Source organism: Salarias fasciatus, chromosome 13, assembly GCF_902148845.1.
Source record: "Salarias fasciatus chromosome 13, fSalaFa1.1, whole genome shotgun sequence".
NCBI classification, from domain to species: domain Eukaryota; kingdom Metazoa; phylum Chordata; class Actinopteri; order Blenniiformes; family Blenniidae; genus Salarias; species Salarias fasciatus.
The window spans coordinates 5,083,569-5,108,774 of record NC_043757.1 but is presented as its reverse complement, the minus strand read 5'-3'; the positions used below and the strand labels follow the sequence as shown (position 1 = coordinate 5,108,774).

The window sequence follows — 25,206 nt, the reverse complement described above, 5'->3', positions numbered from 1 at the left end:
CTTTATTTGCTGCGCTGTGGAATTCAGACTTGCTTGGGATCACGTCCACGTGGGGATGGAAAAGTGTTCATTTATATAAAAAAAAGAAAAGTTTTCTATACAAACAAACAGCATCACGAGATGCATCTTTCCACAGGAAACCGCAGGAGTATTTAAAGCAGGTGTTCAGTGCCTTCGAAAAACCGAGAGAAACATGAAACTGAAAACTCAGGACGGAGGAGCATGTGGTGTACGCTATCCGCAGTTTCCTCCTGGGTCTCATCATGACTGAGCACAAGATTTTACATAAAGGTTTTACATAAAACAAGCTCAGAAGCCTCTGTAACATAAACACGATCCTGTGCTGTGATATGGACAGACAACCAAGCATGAGTGCTACTTCGAGTCACTCTCAACGAGAAAAGAACCAAGTCCCCGGAATAGATGGAAGTCACTGAGATTTGTTCCTCACAACTGATTTCAAATTATTTGGAGACTTGTTTGAATTCCTCAACACCCACAACGTTTCTTCCGAAGGCTGCAGAGGGGTTTTAAAACCCTCGCTGAACATCATTGTTTGGGCGTAGCATAAGTTTCACACCGATGGTTGCATCATTTCCTGGCGAGCTGCACCGAGACAGACATCCTTGAATTTCTCAGGTTATCTTTGGATCCTCTGAGGCCAGTTTCTAAACAACAGGAAATGATCTCTGTGTTTGCTCATCTTTCATGTGTGACAGAAAAACTCCCACAGAGTGGACCCGCCTTCACAAAATTAACAGCATGTCAGGGTTAAGCAGGAGGGTGTGAAGGTTTCTGTGTATTTAAATAGTCGAGATTAGTACAAAGTGACTCAACGTATCCTCCACTTACCCAGAAATCCCTTTTTCAAACGAGATCAACTGTTTAATGACTGAATTTTGGAGAAACACCAAGAATCGGCGTGCGTGCGTGCGTGCGTGCGCGTTAGTTGTGAGACTTCACGTGTTTTTACTGACCTATAAGTGGAGTTCTGGGCCAGCGTGAGGAGGTGCTGCAGGACCTCCTGCTGGGACCAAACCTGGACTCCGTCTCTCCACAGCAGCTCGCCGCCGGAGCTCAGCAGGCGGAGCGCCTTCAGGACCTGAGAGGATGGAGGAGATGTTTAATGTCTCCGTCTCTGCCCGTCATGCACACACCGGCTGAGGGGAACATGTCTTGGTGATCCATCAGCTCAGCTCTGGTGTCCTGGCTCGTCGCCCCCGGGGTATTTTTACCCCACTGGTCAGATACTCCACCCTGACGGCGGGCACACAGCTGCCTCCACCTCCTGCTCTCTCACACACTCACACACACACACACACATATCTCCAAGCGCTTTGTGTTGGTTCAGATCTCTTCATCTTAACCTCCTGAACTCCACTTTCTGCCTCCTCCATCCTTCCTCACACTGTTTTTCTTGCTCCATCGCTCCTCCAGCGATGGAGGCGGCGCTCCAAACGTGAGGAAAAGACCTGTCGCCCCCCCCCCCCACCCCCCACCCCCTCCCCCGCCGCCCCCACATCCCCGTTAAAAACACACGTCCCAGCCGAGAACACGTGTTGACATTCCTGCCCGCATATCTCGCTGATTATTATTTCTTTCGAGGCCTTGACCTGTTATTAGAGATTTAAAATAAAGCTGGCTTTCTAGGCTGCGTGAGGGTGGAGGGCAGGCGGGGGCATGTCTGTGTGTGGCTGTTTATTTGTGTGTGTGAGCGGTAAAACGGCGGGATGAAGCTCGGCGCTGCCCGGCTGCTCTCAAATGTGGTCTGGCTTTGTGCTGGTGGCCATTTTAACACAACGTATTCAAGCTACACAGCGTTTTAGGAATTACGGCCATTAGCTTTTCTTTTTGCTCTGTGGCTGATTTCGATTTCTTGCCACCGACTTTGTTCTCACTACGAATAATAAAACAACTTGAAGAATGAATGAAGGATGCAGGCAGCAGTGGACAAACATAGAAACATCAGACTTAAAATAATATACAAAGAAGTGTAAATGTTGGACTTTCACCAACAAAACCATCACAGTATTTCTAAAAAAAAAAAATTGTACATACCTCATTGTTTCCTGGCTAAAAATTGCATCTATTTTCTCATTTTTAGTTTAAAATCTGCTGTGTGGAGTTTTCTTTTTCTTGATCACTCAAAAACAGCAGCAACGGAGACTTGTTTTTTTTCCCTGTGTGGTGCTATAGCAGCTTTCAGTCGTCATACAGACCATACAATATATGGTCAGAGATCATATATTTTGATATATATATAATATATAAGTCCTATTACCAGTCAAGCTACAAAAAACAAAAAAAACAAAACTTGCAGTCATCCCCTATTGCACAAAAAAAAAAACGATGCTTTTCCATACTTTCTGCAGTCCTTAGCAGATTATTTGAAGTTAAATATCAGCTTATATATTGGCCTGTTCGCTCCTTCCGACCCAGCTGGTCTGACTGTCTGCCTTCTGCTGCCTCTGGTTTTTTTACGAGCTGCTTTTAATGAGCTCCCGGTCTCGCAACACACTCCACTGCCCCGCGTATTCAAATATACACAGTCACAGGAAAACATGCCAACTCAGGCACACCGGCTTTCATGGCTGTAACATGCAAATAAACAGTGACGCCCACCCTGCGTGAAAGCGCGCGCGCGCGCGCGCACACACACACACGGGCGCGCACAAACAAATATAAAAAGTTACACTCGGCCCTAACTGCGCTTCCTCCAGCCTCAGCAGGATTTACAGTCCCGCGTTCAGCCTGCTGCGAGGCTTCTGCAAATACACCGAGGCTGACGTGGAGGTTAAGTCAAACCACGAGAGACACTGACCGCAGTGTATCACTACCAGCCCTCTGTGGCTGAAACGCTGACGCAACACACATTTCTTCTTGTATTATTTGATTAAAAAACAAACAAAGTTTTAAAAGATTGGGGAGGTTACTGTGCATTGGCGACGATGGCAGTGCTGGAGAACTCTTCCATGTGACAAAAGCTTTTAACTTGCTGGGATTGGTTTTAGCAGGAGAATTAAAAAAAACAGCACCAAACAAGATCTTCTTAAAAGTATATTAACAAACATATTTTCCTTGAAAAAAAACTAGTAATATTCAGAACGAAAATGATGTAATCTTATATTAGCGGCTGTTTACTCATGTGGATTAGACTGAAGTATTTTCTCTTTCATTTGGAAATCCTTCTCAATTCAGAAGTGTGAAACATAAGGCCCACGGGCCAAACCTGGCTCACAAAAGGACCCAATCCGTCCCGCCAAACCACCAAGTAAATTATAAAAATCGAAAAAAAAGTTGTTTTTTAAACAATTTCTTTATAGCGGACACAACGGAGCACTGAGACCTGAGCTGAGGAATCAGCGACGCCATGAAAACCAGCGAATGAGTCTCAACGCCAGGCTGTCAGGGTGAGTGTATCAAAACATGCGCGCACAAGGATGCAAAATGCAACAGTTAGGGATGTTTGCTGGACTCAGAGTGTTTTGCATCATTAAAATCGACTGAATGTAGAGGCCGCAGTAATTTTTCAGATTTGGGAAAATTTTCATTGTGTGTACTCTTCACCACAACAAATAAAATGTCGAAAGTTTAAATTTAAAGATTATTATGCTGCTATTTTACTGCTCTAGTCCACCTAAGCTGGAATTGTGCTTTACGTGACCCTTGCAATAAAATGTGTTTTGCACCCTTGTTCCAAATAATAACCAGAGATTGAAGCTCTGTCTTTTCTCACTGGTGTGAAAACGACACCATTTTGTGGCAGAAACTGTTAGAACAAAACTGGATGAGGCTTGTTTAATGGTGAGAACAGCTGGAAATATTATTTTGTCACATTTTGCTGATTGGGATCAATCAAGCAGCGGTCCCTGGGCCAGGATCCATTCAGAAATCTGCCTTATTGCAGAGAACGAATCATCAATGCTGCAGCCAAACAGTGACGGTCAATGCATGAAAACACAATAAGGATATTAGTTTTTGGGGTATTTCTCTGTATTTTACTCCAAACAGCGAAGTTAAAACTGGCTCCATGTTGAGCAACCTAAAGATTTGGATTTCAGAGTCACTATGGCACAATTTTAAAGGTCAAGTCTAATCAAGATAAAATTCAGCTGCATGCGACTCCTGAACCAAAATGAGTCTGACGCTCCTGCTTTAAAGGATTACTCACAGCTTCATACACAGCCAAATGTAAACTTTGACCTCAGACTAAAGCCTGAAAGTAGCCACTTCTATGTAATATTGTCAGAACCAAATAACTCATCTGATCATTATATTTCTTTTTAAATTATTTAAATGACAGTTTAGTTTCCTTCACGCACTGGACAGAGAAGTCCTTGGCCTGAAACCTTCTCCCAGAATGCTTCAGCAGAGGCCAAAGCGTGCTATGGCAACTGGCCCGCTGGGTTGGCGTGTCCTTGGCGCAATGCGGGCTCCACTTAACGGGGCCGACACATTAAACATTAACGGCTAGCCTGTAAAGCCGAGCCTGGCGAGGAATTTGTGACCAAACACACACACGTACTGAGAAAAAAAAAAAGAAAGAAAAAGAAGACAAGTCATATAAAACACACAGCAGTCTGCAGCGAACAGAGAAACACATCCAGCCGGACTGGTGTCAGCTCTGGAGGAGTGTTAACGACGGGAGTAACGGAGCAGGTCTGCTGGCAGCCCGTCCTCGCCTCAACGACTCGCTGAAATACGACCTGTTGTCCCCAAACAGGAAATCTGCTGCTTTTTCCCACTCCGGGCCTTATAGGAGCGGGAGCTTACCGGGAACCTCTAACCAGAGAGTGGAAGCGGAGTGTGAGCGCGTCAGCGAGCTGCCAGCGCTCTTTTGGCATTTCCCCACGAGGCCGATTAGCCTCTCACGCAAGCCTCTGCGAGATGAGGTCTGGACATTTAACCGGTTCGCGGCAAAAAGTCGCTGCGGTTCAGTGAAACGGTGTCAAACAGGGAAAACATACTTTTTGCTCATTTACTGTGTTGACAGAACTGATGACTGTGGCGCTTTTGGGGGATCAGCTGAGGATTATGGACACATTTGTGTTCACATCTATAACAGGGATGTCTTCTGCGAGTGTGTGTGTGTGTGTGTGTGTGTGCTCACCTTGGCCAGACACTGGGGTTGTGTCTCGTGAATCGCCAGGCCGATCAGGTGAGACAGGGTGGTGTCGTCCAGCCACTGGGGCCACTTCCTCCTCTTGTCCTCCCCCTCCTCCTCCTCCTGCAGCCTCCTCAGGACCCCCTCCTCCTCCTGCAGCCTCCTCAGGACCCCCTCCGCCGCCAGCTCCCTCACTTCGTACTGCGGGCAGCGAAGCAGAGCCTCCAGCAGCTGGGCCGTCAGCTCGGCGCCCCCCCACACCTCGGGGAGCTCCACGCTGGCGCCGAGGGCCACCGAGGCCAGGCTGAGCAGGTACTGCGTGCTGCCGGGGGCAGAGGTGGCGGGGGAGGGGTCGGAGGTCACCAGCTCCGAGGCCATCAGGACGGACAGGGTGCTCCGGCGCAGCGAGCGCACCTCTGAACCTGGAAAAGAAGAAACCCATGATGCAACTGTTTCCACAGCCAAACACAAAGCTGTGGGGTCAACCGGTGCACCAAAGGCTGCTTTCACACCAGGACAGTCCAGGACTCGGTTCACTTTGTAGGCGTGGGTGGGGGGCAGAGTTTCACACCTTCATTTGGTTTAGTTTCCACACTGCACTTCTGACAGTGGACCAAAATGCCTGGACAACATCGTGCAATTACAACTAGGGCTGGGTACCGTTTAACGGTACCTCAGTGGTACCGACCGAAAAACTTCGGTATATACTGGTACCGATCAAGAGACGTACGTACGGGTATCAGTTTCGGTTCTTAAAGTGGCTGCGCGGTAACAATCATTCAGTTCTTTTCTTTTACTGAAAAAACGGTGCATCGCATCTTTGAACATATTACCACTTCTTGCCGGTGTTCTGTCAGATTTTGCTACCCATCGAAAATGGCTACTTTGCGGCTACGCGCATGCGTTCCACGTCATTAAAATCACGCCCATAATTATTTGCTCCTTGTCCGAGTTCGTGCCCTGTGAGAGAGAGCATCGTGAGTAGGACAGGAGAGCTCTCAAACTGGTAAGTACTTTGTGTTGTAAAGTACATATAAAACACATATAAAACACATCAAAACGAGCTGGGGTTAATGGCACAAGGCTATTGGGATGAATACCATAGATTTATTCATGCACTGAGTTCTGGGAGCATTATTTGATGGGGGGATAATTGTATTATCAAAATATGCTCCCCTACAATTTTGGTAAAAACAAAAAACAAAAAAAAAAATACAGGAAGATGCAGGAAGATTCGTTTTTTTTTTTTTTTTTTAACATGTAACGTCATTGTAATTAGATAACCAACTGCAATGGACAAAGCTATTGGGAAAAGGTAGAAAAAACTTATAGACACGTCTATCAGAAAATGCAACGGTAGCAAAATCTGACAGAACACCGGCTCACACTCTTTGTCTAACAAACGTGCAGAGAGAGCCTGCAGCGCCCTTCTTTCTCTGTGGTGTCTGTGTAAAATAAGGCTGAACATGGAAACAGCACACCTAGAGGCAGGAAGTGCAAATGCAGTCATGGCTTCGTCTGTGTGTAATGAAGGCAGGTACCGAAAAAAGTACCATTCAGGAACCGGTACCGTAGTGTGGTATCGAAAAAGTACTTGTACCCGAGAAATATCTAATGGTACCTAGCCCTAATTACAACAGCTGCTCGACTGCAACACTGAGAGGAAAAAAAAACAAGACAAAGTAGAAACCGAGCTCATTGATTGGTCTGGACTGAAAGTGGAAGGCCCGCCCCTTTAGCCAGCTAGCTAGCTAGTCTTCTGACCATCTATCAATGAACGCCTGCACTTCCTCACCGTCTGACCACGAGACATTCTCCAACTATTTCTTTCTGCGTCTGCTTCTTCTGATTCACGCCGTTGGCTTTGTTTACTACCCAAGATGCACTGCACTCCATTTCACGTCCTCTTGCTACATCCACTCCAGAGTCCACTTGCAGATGAAGCACTTGTTCAGGAAGACTCTGGTCCGGATCACACAGTGCTGATGAGACAGCCAACTCAATTGATTATTGAAACGACTGTAATATCTTTTTAAAAATATCACCTCTAAGATATAGTTCAATATAATTGACAGGTAGACGATTATTTTTCGATTTTGCGGTTACCATGAACCACAGAACTCCACCATCTGCATCAATGGGCTTACTCCATGTTTAGACGTGACGACACGTAAGAGCCGTCGACTGTACAGACTGGAGCGCTGTCCTGGATTCACCCTGCTCCACCGGGTGAAAAACAAGGAACGGATGGATTAACTCCATCCTTCTCCTCGCTCTTAATGGTTAGCCGAGTCAAAGCTGCCTCTCACACGACAGGTGGCACATATTGCATGAGCAGCAGCTCAGTTCCAGGCAGTTCGTTTTGCCTGAATGAACCCACAAGAACATTTTCAGTGAGTCGTAGAGAAAAACGGGCCGAGAGTCTGGACTCCCCTCCACCCAGTATCCTTCGTTCATTAAGCCTTATATTTAAAATCAGGAAGGCTTAGATATTCCTGTTAGTTTTATTTAGTCGTAACTTTCCAAACAAGCCACACAGGCACACACACACAGACACACACACGGCCTTTTGTGAGGTGAACAGATGCAGACAACAGGCCAGAGTGAAGCAGCATGCGTCTTCTGTTCCTTTCTATTTTCACTTTTTATAAGAAGGGCTGCGTCAGGCTGTGTTTGGAAATGCCCGCGGTCATGCCAGCCCGGCCACCTGTGGACGCACGCCCTCGGGTTGAAGTGATGGAGGCAAAATAAATACGGGCGTGCACGCCGGGCCGTGCGCGCGCGCGCTTCCTGTGAAATATAAGTATAATCCAGAGGCAGGGCCGCGACGAAGAAACCCGACGCCGCTCCTCCCGACAGCGCCGGCCCGAGACTCTGCACAGACCCGGCTCTGACAGCCAACTCAATTAGTTTAACACGCACACATGCGCGCACAAACACACACGCGCGCACAAAAAAAAAGCTTATAAAACCCGCTGCAACTCAATCCGGCCCCGCAGCGCCACTCAAAACGTGGCCTGACAAAAGAGCGGGAAATGCCGCATTCCTCCAGAGATGGGCCGGGTTACTATGGAACCTGATCCTCAAAGGGGGGGGGGGGGGGGGCAGAAGGGCTAATGGTTATACAGGGTGAGGGCACAGTAATGACACAGATGATGAAGAACGGGGGGGAATGGGAGCATGTCAAAGAGAAAACAGCTGTCTGTCACGGCACAAACACGCCGGTGTGTGTTTGTGTGTCAGGGAGGTTACAGAAACAACATGTCGTCTGTGGAAACTGTTGACTGTAATGCTTTGACTTTTACAGAACCACAACAAAGGCCGGCAACAAAGACTTCCGATCCACTCCACCTGCTCTGAAAAGAGAGTGAAAGAACAAGAGAGAACAAAACTGAAAGGTGGAAGGAGCTCAAGAGGGAGAGAGAGAGAAAAGAGGAAAAACATCATCATGGTGGTACTTATTAGAGTGTAGTGGTGGAGGAGGCAGGAGCGCCCTCACCGACTGGCTGTCTGATCAGAACCAGCCATTGTTCTCCCGAGCAGCTGTGTTTATTTTAATCCGCGACGCTTGTATGTCTTTATGCGAGCTCGTGTGCAAACCTGCAAAACCCGGCGCGCGGCCAGACTCTATTAAGTTGCAATTACCGCTCGATATATTTGGGATGCGTCGGGATGAGGTCCGGCTTTAGTGGAGCACGACGCGAGCAACGCTGCGGAATGGTGTTAATGAATCGCGTGCAGGCGCAGGTTTGAAGAGCTCTCACTGTACCGTGACACTTTGTTTCGACTGCTCCTTCTGGATCTTTAATTGCAACCACGAGATGGATCTGAACATCCGGCTTCTTCAGAGGAAAAGTGAAAAAGCTCAGGATGCATGAACCAATACGAGTTCTTATTAAATTATATTAAATCTAACTGACATTAAACAACACGTGAAGATTCCAGTATACTACTGCGTCCATCTACGATACACGTACTGTAGACTGGAGAGCGAGGGACCGAGCTCGCTGTGTACCGCCACACACACTAACACCAGCTCGCTGTTGAGGTCAGTTATCTGGATTTCTCTTTCCAGGGCACTCAATTACCCAGTCCGCAAAGCTGGTTGTCAAAGCAAAACTGCCCCAAACTTCTGTGACGTTTTTTAAGGCACGACGCTCGCGAATGATGCTGGACTTTGTTGGAAAATCAAACAGCCCATCACCTTCGGGGTTGCCATTTAATGGAGGAGTCGTGGTGCCGCTGTCGTGTCGCTGGCGTCACTGCGGCCTGCTGTGTTTTCATGTCACCTTCCAGCGCCTGGCAGCGCATGGAAGCCTAATGAACGCCGCTCTAAAAGAGGGCAGCTGGTAGCTCCTTTCTGGCAAAGGAGACGCAGAGAAAGCGCTTTTTTGGTTATTATAAGCACTGAGGTAACAAAAAGTGTTAGCAAGTGTTTTCTTAACAACGGCTGCACGAATACGAGATCTCAGTGGTTGAGATGCGAATTAACGCCAAGAATTACACTAACTACGCTTTTTTCTGTCATTTCTTTTCTCGGAGCACCGTTGCGGTTTAATCAGACCCCCAAAAATGCAATGAAAGTTTTTTGTTTTCACTTGAAAATGCCATGTAAACGGGGCCTCGGTCTTTCAATCAGGAAATTACAAGATATTAATTAACATGCTATCATAATACAGACGTCCCGCTGAACATGATCATCATTCGCAGTCAGCCTAAGGTATGATTGTATACACGAGTGCTAGCAGGATTATGGACTCTTAAATATCATTAAAATACATTTTATACTTGAAAAACAGTTGAGAGCAGCATCCTGCTGGCCACTTTTTTTTTTTTTTTAAGCTCCATAAAGGAGATCAATGAGGAACCCAGTGATTATTATTTAGGTTAGCCTCTCCGTCTCACATCCCCTCAGCACAAACATCCAACCAGTTTCGGTACCTTTCAGAAATCCGACCACAAAAAGAAGAATTTGTGCCACAGTAAAGTCCAAACATGCACCAAGGTTTGCAGTCTTGCTGATTTCCCCTGTGTATCCATCATGTTTTACTAAACGAAACTTAAAACTTGAAAGCGGCCCAGCCTTCACCTGGTGGTATTAGCATTCCGGCGCAGACGCCCAAAATGAAAACAGCACGACCGCGGGCAGCACCGGTGCCGTCCAAACCTTTTGGCAGCCTCCAAAAACGACAAACATGCAAATTCACACATGTAGAAAAGTGAAAATATTCCCCATAGAGGGATGCTTTTGGAGACCCAGATTCCTAACATGTGTGGGTGAGGCTGTGCTGACCCAGTGGAAAAGGTTTGCGTGTGTGTGTGTGTGTGTGTGAGAGACGAGGAACACACCGAGTGCTGCATGTGTGATGGCCTGTTTTACAGCAAAGGTCAAATATTTAAACGAAAAGTAACCGCAACATCTGGTTTAAATAAACTTAGAAGATGGCAAGAGTTTGGGCTGAGGGTAGAAGGTCAGGGAATATCAAGATACATCCAATCGAATACCGCTGCCATGCATTCACAGTTGAATTTTCAACGTTGCATTGAGGAAAAACGCAGCAACCGGGCTTGCTGCGCAACGCCTGAGCGCATGTGACGGAGGAATCTGACTGTACATTACGAGCCGGACCGCAGAAACGAACAGACAGTGTGCTGCTTGTCCATTAACGCCGCCTATAACCCGCTGAAAGCTGCCAGTAAAGACACTTTTGCTGTGTCGAGCGAGAGTTCTGGCAAAACGCTCGCACGTGCTCTCACACGCAAGCACACAGCTGGATTTCACATCAGCTTCCACCGTCATTACCCAAACTGTGAAAAACAAACCCCAGACGCTACGTGTGCGTGTGTGTGTGTGTGTCTGACAAGTGAGAGTCGACCTTCTCGTGCTGACAGAGCTTACACTTCCACACAGGGTCCGTCTCTCTGATTAGCCGAAAGTCCCTGTCCCTGCGTATGCATGCATCCAGAAATGTGTTACAACGAATGACGGCTCGATAATCTGACAGTTAAGCTTCACTTTTCAAGCACTGCGTGTTTCAGCTCAGATTTCGACGGGACTTAGTCTGGCAACAGTTCAACAAGGTGTTGTGGGGGAGTTTGTCTTCAAGTGAATTAACGTCCACTGAGGGTTAACTAAAAGGAGCGAGGTGAGCTTATACATATTTGTCATTTCTCTGTCACATCTGCTTGGCCTAAGCCTAAAATGACTCCTAAGTCTCTTAAACATTGAGCCATCCAGTGGTCTTAATCTCATTAGAAAAGTAAGAAAGTGAGAAAAGACCCTCTTCAAAAGGTAAGTTTGAAGGAACATTGAGGAGATTTGAATCTTAATGTTTTCCTAGCAAGTAGTACATTTTCCACTTGCTACAATAGCCATGTACATAGAGGGTGTCAAACATAGAGCGCATGGGCCAAAACAGGCCCGCAACAGGCTCCAGTCTCGCCAAGGACATAACCAAGCAAATCGGAAAAAAATTGCAAAGAAACCATCGACTTTTAAACATTTTCCCAAAGAGTGGCGAACAAAAATGTTAAGAAATTCAGATTCTTCAGTAGAGGAGAAAACAATGCAAAGCTGCTCAGCAGTCTCTGCATTGAGGCCATTGGCGCATATTTTCATTCTAATTCATGCATCCAAATGTGGAACTCCATGGCTAACCAAGCTGTCACACATCAACATCAATCCACGTACTAAAGTAGCTGGAAGCGCAATTATGGCAAGACATTTGTTTTGTTTTGTGCGTGCACGAAAACAGAATGAAGTTCAGGAATGTGTTCAAATACACAACTTTCGCATCACTCATACACAGTTAATGTGCTCTGGATGTTTTCGGATATTTAGGGTAAGGGCTACATTTGCAGGCTTCGGCTGTCTGGTTGAGAAAAATGGAGTGAGTGTGTGTGAAAGGCTGTCTCTTGGTAGTAAGAAATTCCTTTTAAGTTTACCCGGATTTTTGTGGGTTTTCCAACACAAGCGCTCTTCCATTGAGTACAACCGACACATGAACTGGTTAAAAATACGACTCTACAGCCACACTAGCGGCCAAAACTTTATGAGGTCTCTTCAATCTCCTCCTAGAAGTACATTTTTGTACAAGAACTGGTTATTGTGTCGCCTCTTTTGTCCGATCGCTGTTTTGCAGCCCTGCTTCTCTGTGACTTGCGTGGTTTAGCTGTTCCACTGCTCCAACATACCTGGTTCAAATAAGTTTGCTATTGGGTTGACAGAAGCCTGATTCATTTTATTCAGGTGTGCTGAGACAGGCGGGGCGGCACACCTGTCCAAAGGTGACATCTGACTTCTAAACATCAGGGTTTTATACAGGGCATAGATGACCTGTCTCCAAGCATTCAGAGCTTTTTGACCCTTCCATGTCGGCTCTTCCTGTCACTGTGAAGCAGAATTAACCAAGCCAGAGTCATCAGCACGGAAGACGACCAGCAAAGCGTTGGCTGATGGAGGGAATAGAATAAGTAAGATTGAAGGATGATGACCAGGCAGGAAGTATACATGCCGTGCCACATCTGGAGCAGCGCTCTGATGGATCGGACTGACAGCAGGGGGCGTGACCAATCCGTCAACAGCGACAGGTCGGTCACGCCTCAGTAAGAAAAGCTAATAAAGCACACGCCATACAACACCAGCAGATGACGTTTCAGATGAAGACAGGAGAATGCCATCGAAACATGACGAAGGTATGTTTAAAAATCTACTTGCCTGAAAAGACACATTGAATCAAAACTAAAGACATAAAGGGCTTAAATGAACCAGCACTGAGGCAGGGAGATGTCTGCAGATCCCCTGAAGGGAACAACAGGAGATCCAAGCTACACAATGCAGGGATGACATGGCAGCCATAACAGGTTGCCTGACTTCTGTTGGTGAATATTTAAGATGGGATGCTTTTGAAAACCTGAAACCGATCAAGAAAAACAACATTCAATCACGTACTTGTTGCAAGATAATCAATTCAGCTGGTATATATATTATTATATACAATATAATATTCTAGATGCATCATAATATGACATGTGTTTTTTACCTCTCCATGTGTTTAAAGACTGAGTGGCGCTGAGAGCTGACCTGTCACACAGTGTTACTGCCAAATGTCACCTACTAGTGTTTCCCAAAGCAGTTGAATCATGTTGATTGGACTTTGTCATAAGTCCAGTTGACGATCACTTTGCGATGCCCCCACATGGACCAATGGGAACATACAAAGACGTACAAATGTCATGCTGAAAATCGCCCCAAAGTGTATAAAACATGAAAAATATCGGTTTAAGATAAACCAAAAACATACACATTAATGCCAAAAACATTGATTTATATGTTTCAGCTTGGAGCCCGTCAATTTGACTTATGACTCTGTTTCTAAGAAACAGTGAGTGTTTCAGCATCACTTTTAAACACGACCTACTGCTCACACACCCGTGGAAAGACATTAAAGTGCGTCCGTGAAGTTCAATGCAACTATTCCCCCTCTCAGTTCTATTTTTTTCCCCCCACTTCCCCCTTTCTCTCAAACCAGAACCTTTCAGCTTTTTTTTTTTTACTGGCATGACTAGAAAGCAAAGAAACAGAAGGCTGGCAGAGGCACGGATGAAGCAATGGACGCAGGGGTCTTTTTTATGAGACCACATGGATCAAAGGGCCAGAGGTAGAGCAATGTGTGCGAGCTCACACACACAAAGACCTGTGTTCAGAAAGGGGAAGAACTGGCTGGTAAATGAAAAGTTCCTACTTAACGCAGGGTGCCAGTTAAAAGGAGGGAAGGAAAACAGAAGTAATATTGAAAAAGAGGATTGTTCACCTCCTTTAGCCCTGGTGCCAGGCACATTCGGCTGCCTGCTGCTTTCATATGTGCTTCAACAACCTGTGGCTTTTTAACTTCTGATTCGTCTGAGTGGTGCAATTACACAAGAGGAAAAAAGCGAGGGATTAGAAGTGAGGAGGGAGGGAAAAAAAAGACAGATGGACACAGGGGTCTGACTTCACCAGAGAGAGGGGGTTGATGCATGGAGCCAAAGACAGACTTATGATAATAATAGCAGCATTAGAGGTGTGGAAGCTAGAGGGTGCTTATTTAGTTATGTAAGGAGCTGAGCCAAGTCAGGCCGGGCCTGTTCCTCAATCTACAGGCTTGTTTGGAGAAATCCTCGGTATTTCCACTGTCAGGACCAACATGTGTTCAGCACATGGCCCGGGCAAAAACATGAGCGCCCGCCTCCCTCCCTCCCTCCCTCCCTCTCTCCCACCCCTTCTTTCCTCTCTGTGCAGCACTCCTCCATAAAGTGGGTCACAGGCACAATCCCACCATCTGTCAGAGATCGCTCGCCTTCGGTTTCACATTCCTCCACCGCCGAGACCCCGCAGGTTCGAGCACATGTGCACAGGACCGCACACACACGGCAGGGGGGCTCCTCTGAACTCCACCAAACACGAGGCCGACTGCTGTCAACAGTCGGTCTAAATGGAGAGCGCAGCGGTCGCACAGCCTAGCCGGCAAACGTCGGCGCGGTTGTTTGCTGGGATGCGGGATTCAGAGTCGAGTTCAGAGCGAGTGGATGGAGCGCAATTGCTGCTCCGCTGAGCTGATGAGCTGCTGGCAACTGTCCGACAGGAGCAGGAGGCCCAAGACAAGATGGGAAACAAGGGCACAACTAGAAAAGAACACGTCTGAAGCCGGAATGTACAAAATCCCAAACACAGACGAAGTATTCTTAGAACAGACCCCTTAAGCAGCTACTTTCATCCCACAAAACTCCACAAACGTAGTTTGTTTAAACTTCAAGTGTGAAAAATCAACACATCTCCAGGGTTCGAAACAATCTGTTAGCTTTTGTGTTTGAGTCCCCTCTGTGAGAGCAAAATCAAAGAGGTCTTTCAACACGCTCGGCCTACTGACAGCAATTAGTGCTTGTAATTTGACACCAGCCTCAGTGTCTTGAGACATTCCTGGTCTCTGATATGTCATCTATCTTAAACACCTCTTTGTCTTGGGGGGAAAAAAAAATATCCTCAAATACAATGACCTTCCACCGTGATATGTTTGGTATGTTTAAAGCTTCACAGCTTCCTCGTTAGAAAAATACTTGTGCCGCCGTCATGAAGCGTCCTGTTTTCGGAGCAGGAAACATGCTGAGACACGAGTCTGGACACCCTTCAGGAAACGGCTTGAGGAACCTCTCAGGCCATCCACCTGGTGAGTGGAAGGTTTCCCACTGAAATTAAGGGCTAAGAGAGTGAAAAGCTGTTGAGATATTGATTTCAAGACACTATAAAGTTGCTTCAGGCGAGGCTGTTGTATCGGAACAGCTTTATGAGCACCCATGCAGAATGTCGGGCTGAATGATGTGGCTGTGATATGTGTGCGTGTTAAAATACAACTTTTTGAAAAGGGCTCCGTCTCCATGGAAACGGGTGGAAACAATTTCCCGGAATGCTGACACGACGTCACCTGTGATTGGAATCCAACCTGGCCGTCTGCTCATACAAATGTCTGTGTGCTCGCCGTTGTTAATGTTTACGTGTAGTGGTGGTTTAATTTCATTTTCACAAAAACAACAGCACCTACTCGTGGCCCAATGTGCTAACTACATGTTTTTCTGAATTTCTGCAATTTCCAAGTAAACAGATATCGTTTTCAAAATGTTGCCATGTAAACACGAAACCTTTCAGAGACAAAAACAATGTGTTTCACTCAAAACTTGTAAACGGGGATCTAAATGCACCTAAATGCAATGTCCTACTAATAACTATCTAATTGTTGTGATTAAAAAAAAATGAATTAATTAGAAAGAAATAAAGAAGGAAATAAAGAAAGAAAGAAAGAAAGAAAGAAGGAAAGAAATTGTTAGCATCATCTGACGAGAACAGGACAGCATCACTACACTGCTGTTCAGTGAAATCCCCCCAAAAAAGAGCAGCAACGATGTTAAATTCCCTTGTCTTTAGATCATAGAGTGCATATTTAACTATACTGAAAGGCATCTGCTGGTTGTAAATCGTCAAACTAAACAATGTTGTGCCAACATCTGGTACCCATGCCAGTGTGTGTGTGTGTGTGTGTGTGTGTGTGTGTGTGTGTGTGTGTGTGTGTGTGTGTGTGTGTGTGTGTGTGTGTGTGTGTGTGTGTGTGTAGTGGATGTTCACTTTCTGTTTCAGTTTGATGGAAGGGAAGCGCTCACCGTCCAGTAGGCTGATCTTCGGCCTGCACAGACACAGCAGCACATCCAGAAAGGCTCCTCTTGTCACCACGCAGCTGTTCTGTCTGAAAGGACAGAAACACAACCTGATCAGGATCGAAATAACCTCTTTGAGGCCGAGCAAACTTAGTACTAAAGTACCAAGTTTGAGAACTCTTCACAAAGAAGGATCTCTTTTATTAAGAGGCTGTTATGATGTTTCTGACGTGCTTATTGATTTAAAGAGATAAGAGTGCAGCCTGCAGTCATTGATCATCTGGTTCCCATTAAGATCACAGACCGAGATTTTCTTTTTGCCGAGAAGGGCTCACGTCTCACCGCAAAACTACTGAATTAGGTCAATGGACATTCAGAGCTCAATGAATCTCTTGGTTGTGTGGATGATAGGAATCTGAGGGTGGTCCCAGAGGCTGATGGCACTTTAATCTACTTTTATGAATGGGGAAACGTTACATGGGATCTTCTAAACAGAAGCTAAATGAAATTACGTTAACTAAAGGTCGTCTTTCTCCTGCTTGTTTCTCTTGTGACGGTCTTCCCCAAACCTTGATGCAGGCAATTCAAAGTGTGTTTACGTTCAATCAGCAGTGCGTCTGGAGCTTACGTCTTCATTTCAGAGACCGACTTGATCTGAGGCCCTTGTACTAATAAAACCCAGAACATAAATAAACAGAATACCAACAACAGATAACAACAGATAAGCTACAAGTCAAATATGCCACACAGTCCCCAGAATCTACGGCTCAACAGTCAAATAACCCAAACATATAAAAATACACAGAGAACCAAAATAATTGCAAAGAAAACGATGAGCGGGGAGCTTGTGTTTGCACTCAGTTAATGGTTATTTAGGCACACCCAGCTGAGAGCAATAACTATCAGCTGAAGTGGTTTCAGATAAAATGACGCTGAACTGTTCAGGAATCCACCGACACTGAAATAAATGAGTTGGACAGATTATTAGATCTGTTTAATGAGAAAGGTCAGCTGGGTGACAGGAGAGCTGCAGCAACGTATCAATAGTGGGAGAAGTGAGGTTGAGACGGTTGAAAGGTCAAGGTGGGGTCAACAGTGGGGGTGTGATAACTCAAGCACTCATGTCACTTTTTTTAAACCACAAGAACTAACCTTTTGTGACTTAGTGTAACCGAGTACTGATACATTAAGTTACTTGTATTGTTCAAACCACCCGTCGCCTCCTCGTTATATCTTCTTCAGAGCATGATTTAAATCTGTCTTACTTCTGTAATTCTCAATGACATTAAAGAATATCCAGTCACTCATAAAAACTCCCACTTTTTATTGTTTTCTCCATCTCTCTCGTCAAAGTCTGCCAGGCTTTCTCAGAATTCCTCCACCTCTAGACAGTGAAGATTGAGAAGAAGCTGGAGGACATTAGCCAGCTTTCTGAGATCTTCTCTGCTGGATTCGGCTCTGTGCTCTTCTTGGGTCACGCCAATTTAAATTCTCTCTGAAACCTTAGAAGATTTACTTCCACGATTAGGCTTATCATCCTCCTACATCAGCTCACTTCTACTGAGCTTCACACTAGCACAGTAACATTTAATCATGATGATGCCTCCACCATACTTTTTTCTGTCCACTGACAATTTTGGGTGCAAGATGATGAAAAAATTCTGTTCATTTTGCTTTTTCAGAAATGATACGTGCATCACGACATTCTGATTTTAGTTGCACAAAACACAATATTCTATTTTTTTTTTTTTTTTTTTTCTTTCTGGAAGACAAAACTCTGCGGGGCATCCCATCGGTTCAGGACTGTTCTTCACTTCAGTGAGCTAATTTCAGTGTGACGACTCAAAACAAAAACGCTACTGTTCCTTCTGGGTCAGACGCTGGAGGAGACGGCGGCGTGTTTTTGTACTTGTGGTGAATCTTCCGAGCCACAAATGTGCAAGCATCATATGAAAGGCCTCCAGCCGCATGATCCCAAATTTGAGTGATTCATATAACTGTAAACGCACGTTCACACACAATCAGTGAAGTGATTTTTTTACTAGAACAAAAAAGTAAGCGAAGCCCTCATTTTCAGGATACGTGAGGACCGAGTGATGTGCGTCGTTTGATTTTAACTTAACTTCATCCTGCTCGTATGCGTGTGTGAAGCAGCATGTGTGGTCATTGTGAAGTGTGTATATGTGTGTATGTGAGAGAGGACAATGGAGACAGTGTGTGAGCTTGACATCATGTTTTCATCACTCGGATATTATTAACACACACACACTACACGTGACGGAGCGCTGGGACGGTGTGTATTGAGAGGTTGCATTAGGTGAGAGCAGAGCTGGGCAGGGATGACCTCTGTGTAGCCGGCCGTTAATGCGGAGTTGAAGAAGCTGAATCATTACACCGCAGTCCAAACGATACACAGGAGGGTTTGTAATCGGGCGCCGTTGGACCCGGAGCGCCGCGACCGAGCCAAAGTCAACTGCGACTCAGCTACACAAGCGTCTGCGTTACGGCTCCGACACCCTCCGCCAGCCAGAGGAAAGTCCAGAGCGCCAGAAGCCTGATAATGACTCAGAGCGGCCCGGCGACGCTTCTCCGGAGGGCGGCCGCATCAAATTAGTGGCGCTCCGGACGAGTTAGGATAGGGCTCGTCTTATCCTGAAAGCACAGAGCCTGTGACCTGTGACGTCCCGGGATCTGCGGCGCTGTGTGATCAAACGAGTGGGCGGCGGGGCCGCGCTCCACCGAGCAGGAATTCACCTCGTCATCTTAATAAAGGCTCATCAGTGTAACCAAGCGGAGCTCGCCACTAACCGAGCCGCAGTGTTATCTGCTGCGGGCCGGACCGCCGCCGCCACCGCCGCGGGGGGAGGCTGGGACCCGAGGGTGACCTCGGCTCGGCCGAGAGGAGGAGGGGAGGAGACGGGATGAACCCGCGTCCCAACCTGAAGCCGGGATCTCTGGTGAGAAGGAGGGGTGTCGGCGGACGGGTCAGCGGGCGGCCCCTTTGAAATGGAAGCCCGGGCAGGACATGAAGCGGACGCGGCCGGGGAGGGACGCTCGGCCAGACAAGGCGCTATTCTTCTGGTGAGGGCGCTTGAAAGGAGGGATGGATGCTTATCTGTGCATGTGTGTGTCTAGAGTTACCGAGAAGCGAGCCACATGCGCTGACCGAGGGCCTCGCCAACGCCACTTCCTGCTGGCAGGGGTCTGTGCGAGTCGGCCTGGTAGGAGCGCAGCAGAAACAGCACCTGCAAACACACACACACACACATTTGAATTTGCATTAGCAGAACTATCATTTACCAGGATCAAAAGAGAAGTGTCGTGGACTCAAGCTACAGAAACACAAAAAATAAAGACGACCTTTGACACACATTGGTATTTTAAGAATCCACGAATTTTCCTTCCCACACTGCTTTTGATCTGGCCCATGTCTCCCATCTCTTTAGCAACCTTCCATAAATCCTGTTTCCACGATAATCTTTATTTTTCACGTAGATATTATCGTATTAATTTCATATCGTCTGTATTTTGAGTATGGTTATGTAGTTTCACATGGACTTTTCTGGCAATTTCAAATTATGCTAGTTTGAGATTGGGTGAAAGAGACGTGTGTTTTAACAGTGTTACTGAGCTTTGTTAATGCTCGAGATCTGGCAATCTGCATTTTGCAATAAAAACAACATGAAAAAACTCAGTGGAACACAAGATAAAGATACAACATTCACGAATTATTCTTTCAGGTAAAAACATTAAAATTCTATGACTTAATGGAACTTGAAAAATTGAAATTACTGGGCTCATAAACCATCAGCAAATAGTCAAAAAAAGAAAACCAAAGTCACAATAACGCTGGTCAAGGATGAAATGAGACAAATTCATCTAAAAATGTTACAATAACATATCACTGTACGTCACTTTATAGTATGTTAACTTATCGTTGGGCTGAAAATAATGGAGAGGAAATATTAAGATTATAATTGCGCCTTTATGTTGAGGTTAATCTGTAATATTGCTCAAGGTTTTAAATTCGTGAATGTCTTTCTTCACGGCTGCTTTCAGACTGACATGATGGCAGGTGTAAAGACTGTGAAATTTTAATGTTCACCGAAGGATGAAATGAAATATCTGAGGATGAAAGCTTCTTTATAATAGTACTGAACCTGCCAGCATACAGGGACGAGTGTTGGTAATTTCACACCAGCCTCACTGTTGTGACAGATGAGTCAAGAGTCACTTCAACACAACATCAGCAGAAAACACTGAATCCGACCTCCGCTGCAGGATCTAACATTATTGAACCACGTCGCTCATTCCAAAGACCCGCAGGTGTGAACGTGTCCGCCCGTCTACATGTCTTTCCTGCGGTGCCCCGCTGCCGACTCGACAGATTCTACGAAAGGCTCCGGCTTCCTTTGACCTTAAACAAGATCGGTGTACTAAGTATACACCCATCATGTGTAGGTCTTCACATACTGTACATATCATGAGCAGGCCCACCCTGTTGTTTAGCTTTTGATCCAAACATCCAATCCAGACCAAGCAAAGCTTGAACAAAAGCAGATAAGTGTTGATGAATAACAGACAGTGAATAAATTACTGTTCTACAAAAATACCAAATGTAAAGATATACAATGATTCTCACACTAACATTTTCAAAACTGTCACACGATTTTATCCCATTTCAATAAGTACTTTAAAATCATCTGGACTTCTGATTAACTGCTATGAAATATCTGGTCGGACCGGGCCGATGTTTGTTATGGAGATACTTGTTGGCAGGTTAAAAGACAGCGAGGCTGGTGTGAAATTACAGATCTTTAGGTTCCTGGTTGTGGACACATTATCCTCCACTGGTCCGATTCGTGAGACCTCTTTCAAACCTCACTGCTGTTTATCGGCAGGACGAATGGAAGAAAGAACAGGTTTGGTGAAGGAGTAAAGCACGTGCGCTCAAGTAAAACAAACGGTGATGACAGGGATGAAAAATATTTTTTCACAATCATCTTGTAATCAAATTATTTAAAGCAATGAGATTGTAAAGTTTCAGAGAGGTTTAAAAAATAAAATCTCCTGAAATTGGACACTAAGCAAATTTTGACATGCTGAGTGTGTGTATTTATTGTTGAAAGAAGTTTCTGTATTTTAATCCATTGTTCAGCAAATTTCTTAAAAGCAACGGACACAACATCAGTGAAACCTGCGCTGAGATCTTGGCGCCGCCGCCATGAAGGCCTGCTCCGTCCTCACCAGCAGACTATTCTCCAAGCCTTGCTGTCAGGGTGAGTTCATAAAAACAGGCAGAATGGAACATCTTTTGTTGACAATTCACTGCATTTTGCACCAGAAGGCTTCATTAACAGTGGATTTAAATTGAGATTCTAGTTGTTTTTTGGTCGTGTTTAGTTTTTGTGAAAATATTGGCATTTTCATCACATGGACTCTGCGCCTCACCAGAGAAAAACTTTCAAGCTTAAACTCAAAAGTTATTAAGGCATTATTTTATCAGTCCAGATCACTCAATTTGAAATGGACTGCATGAGGCCACTAAATTGAAATGTTTCTGACAGCCCCGGGTTCATAGTACAACAGGCGATTCGCTCAATGACAGCCCAGGTCGGCTGCAGACACGGTGACCCTGACTTGGTTGAAGCAGGTAGAAACGACGGACGGCGGGTAAAATACGGGAAGGTGTGATTTCTGGCGGCTGTTTCTGCATGTTGACTCTCACAGCTGGGACTGAGAGTATCTGAACCTCACCAACTGCTCAGCCCTAAACCTTAATGAGCCCTTTGAAGAAGGCTGTCCGCGTCCTCCCTTCGCTGCAGTCATTCCTCCGGAGGATCCTCCCTCGGGCCAAAGTGTCCTTCGGGCCGACTACGTGCAACCCGCTTTGGAGAACCGTCCTCCCTGACACCTGATCTCTGAACAGGAAAGGAAACAAACACCTGCTGCTGGAAAACAAAATTGTTTCCAACTGAGGAGCAAATTATCCTTTTTAAGTGTGACAGCGACAGCCTGAGCCAGTCTGCAGCAGGTGGACTGGTGGTTGGGAGTGTACAGAGGCCAGGACTCGGGCCGGCCGGCTGGCTGGCTGGCTGGGGTGTGTATTCTGGGCCTCGGTAAGTATACTCTTTAAGCAGGGGCCACGGCCACAGACCAGTAGGAAGCCATTCATTACGCTGCGCAGGGAAGGCAACGTGGGGAAAAACCAGGCCGACCACGTAGCACCGAGCCCGGCCGCTGGGTTCTGGCCGTCCCCGTCTCTGCTCCTGCAGTCTCCACGCCCGGCCAACACCCAGCGCCCGGCTCGCACCGGCAGCTGCCGCCGCCGCCGGGCCCATCTCCTCCGTCCACGGCCGACAGTGACACTTAAGGCATTCGTCGAGTTTCCTATTTATTTCCTGGAAACTTGTGTCAAGGAGTCATCCAAAAATAAGCCTCGGGTTTCAGTGGGGGCTGGAACCGGGTTTGCTGGATTCCCAGGTCATGGCTCACCTGTTTGACCTGTGTGTGACTCTCAACAATCTCTTATTGTAGCGTGTGTGTGGTAACACCTAGTAAATCATTCCTGTAGGGTTCAGACACCACGTGCACTCAACACCAAGCCGAAAGGATCTGGGCTGCCTGCACTGTTTCCCAAACTCTGTTGCACATGCAAATATGACATAAATGTCAAAAACTGTTGTACGAAGACGGAAGGTCAATGGCCTGACCTGGTCGTAAAGAAGCTTCTTCTTCAAAAGTAGCATCAGTGGTACGGACTCGGTTGTGTAATACTGCATCACTCATGCTGCCACTTTTTCCAAATCTTCACTCTCACTCTCTTTTCCTCATTCACCGGGTTGGGAAGTCCCTGCCTGGTAGGCTGAACCGGCTCAATCCAGCCCGGCACTCAGAAAAACCAAAATATTTATAGAAAAAAAAAAAAAAGCTTCCTCCCTGTTCCTCCTCCCAAAGAGTGAGGACAGAGCTACACCCCGTGTGGGAGGGGATGCTGGGATTGGACCAAGCTCAAATGAATGAGACACGATAAGACGGCTGCTCACAGTCCAGGTCAGATTTTATGGTCCAAATCCTAATGGCTTTCCCTTCGACGGTCCCAAAATATGACTTTTATTTTAAAACCTTTCAATATAATTACATGCAGAAAAAAAAAAAATCACTTTAAATACTTTATAGTCCAATGAAACGTCTGATATCAGTTCCAATGCAAATGAGTTCTGAGCTTTAATAGGTTCTTTGAAAGAATGAAAGGTGAAAAGAAACATCAAGAAACACATTTCCTAATCCTTGTGCTTAAGACCTTTGAAGGCCTGGACGTTTGCAGATGCTTCACATAATTTCTAATACATTAAAATGTTAATTATTTTTTTTTAAAAATCCTCCTTGATAAGAATTAACACTTGTATTTTCCACATTGTCACAATAATTTTGACCTTTAGATATTAAAATTTTATGTGTATTATTTTCTAAAGGTGGTGAACGTCGTGAATTTTGAAGCATCTAAAGTGTTTCTGGGAACTGGGTTTAACACATGAAGACAAAACTTTAAAAAAATAACTTTAAACAGTTGATTCATAATGAATGAGGCAAAACAGCCAAACTGATTACATGTTTAAACCATCGAATACACAACTTAAAATAAAAGTTTTCTTGGTGTGCTCATCTGCTGCAGTAACATCAGCTAAAAGGCAAATGATGCTGGTGTCAAACTACATCGGCGAGGGAAAACAACATTATAAGACAAAAAAAATTCCAACATACAACTAAAAAGAAAAAAAAAAGTACAATGTGAGCTAAAACAAACTGTTGACCTGAAAAATAAAAGATTTAAGTGTTATTACGTAGTATGATCTAAAGTATTAGCATGGAGAGTCAGATATTGTAACCAGGAATGTTTTCAAATGTGATCTCTCCTATAACTTTAAAAACATGATTTGATTGAACTAATTGTTGCACAGCAACAGTCAAAAAGATGATGAGGCAAGTGTCCGAGTATAGACATATGGAGGAAAAGGGGAAATGAACCAGTGAATTCTTCAGACCTGCTGCTCATTCCGTCACTCATCTGTTGAACATTAACCTTTACCAAAAGAGTTAAAAACAAAATACGATAATATAAAAACTTAACAAGCAGCACTTTTTTATTTTGTGTTGTAATTTCTGAATTGATTTGGGTGTCGATTGTAGATAGGTGAATATGTAGAGGAAAAAAAAAAAATCCATCTGTGATGAATGGAATCCGATGCGTCCAGGGAGTGATAATCCCATTTAACTATAAAAACATAACACATCCCAGGAGTGCATTCCACCATATGTGGTACAAAAATACACCACCATAATTCAACATATACTTTAAGACTCAATCTAAACATTTACCCTGAGAGCCATAAATCCAAAACACTGAGTTTTTTTGAGGTTTTACAGATGGACGATAATGCTGCGAGTTGTCTTCAGTATGTGGGACAATATTCACAGGAGGGGATTCAACTTGTCCCGTAACAAAGGAAATACATGGCGTACAGTTTAGGCGCTGTAGTTCACACGATCAACCGCCGCTGCTCAGAATACAGGAATATCAAACCTTATTTGTATGCCTTGTTTTAGAGTAAGACGTACGTGTGTGTGTGTGTGTGTGTGTGTGTGTGTGTGTGTGTTAAAACTAGCCTTACTCTACTTTTGGGCCCGGTAAAAATAGTGGTGGTGGATGTGAGGTCCCTTCAGACTCTGTTATCAGCCTGCGCTGCTGTCCCTCCCACTGCCGCAACCACAGACTGACCACACGAGTGAGCAGACACACACACACACACACACACACATACAGACACAGCAAGTGCAAGAGCAAATAATTGCACGGCAATCCAGGGCTGTGTCCAGTAAAACCCGAGCACAAAGGAGCATATAAATTGAAGTTCACA

General features: G+C 45.4%; 1 protein-coding gene across 1 annotated transcript in view; it reads right to left on the bottom strand.

Annotated features, from left to right (window-relative positions):
- Positions 1 to 25,206, bottom strand: part of thada (THADA armadillo repeat containing) — a 95,362-nt gene that overhangs the window by 17,372 nt on the left and 52,784 nt on the right. The window contains exons 31-34 of the mRNA XM_030106145.1: positions 19,430 to 19,533; positions 16,295 to 16,377; positions 5,111 to 5,526; positions 978 to 1,102 (exon numbers count right to left, since the gene is read on the bottom strand). Of these exons, the coding sequence (XP_029962005.1) occupies positions 978 to 1,102; positions 5,111 to 5,526; positions 16,295 to 16,377; positions 19,430 to 19,533 (728 nt within the window). The remainder of the gene's footprint in view (positions 1 to 977; positions 1,103 to 5,110; positions 5,527 to 16,294; positions 16,378 to 19,429; positions 19,534 to 25,206) is intronic.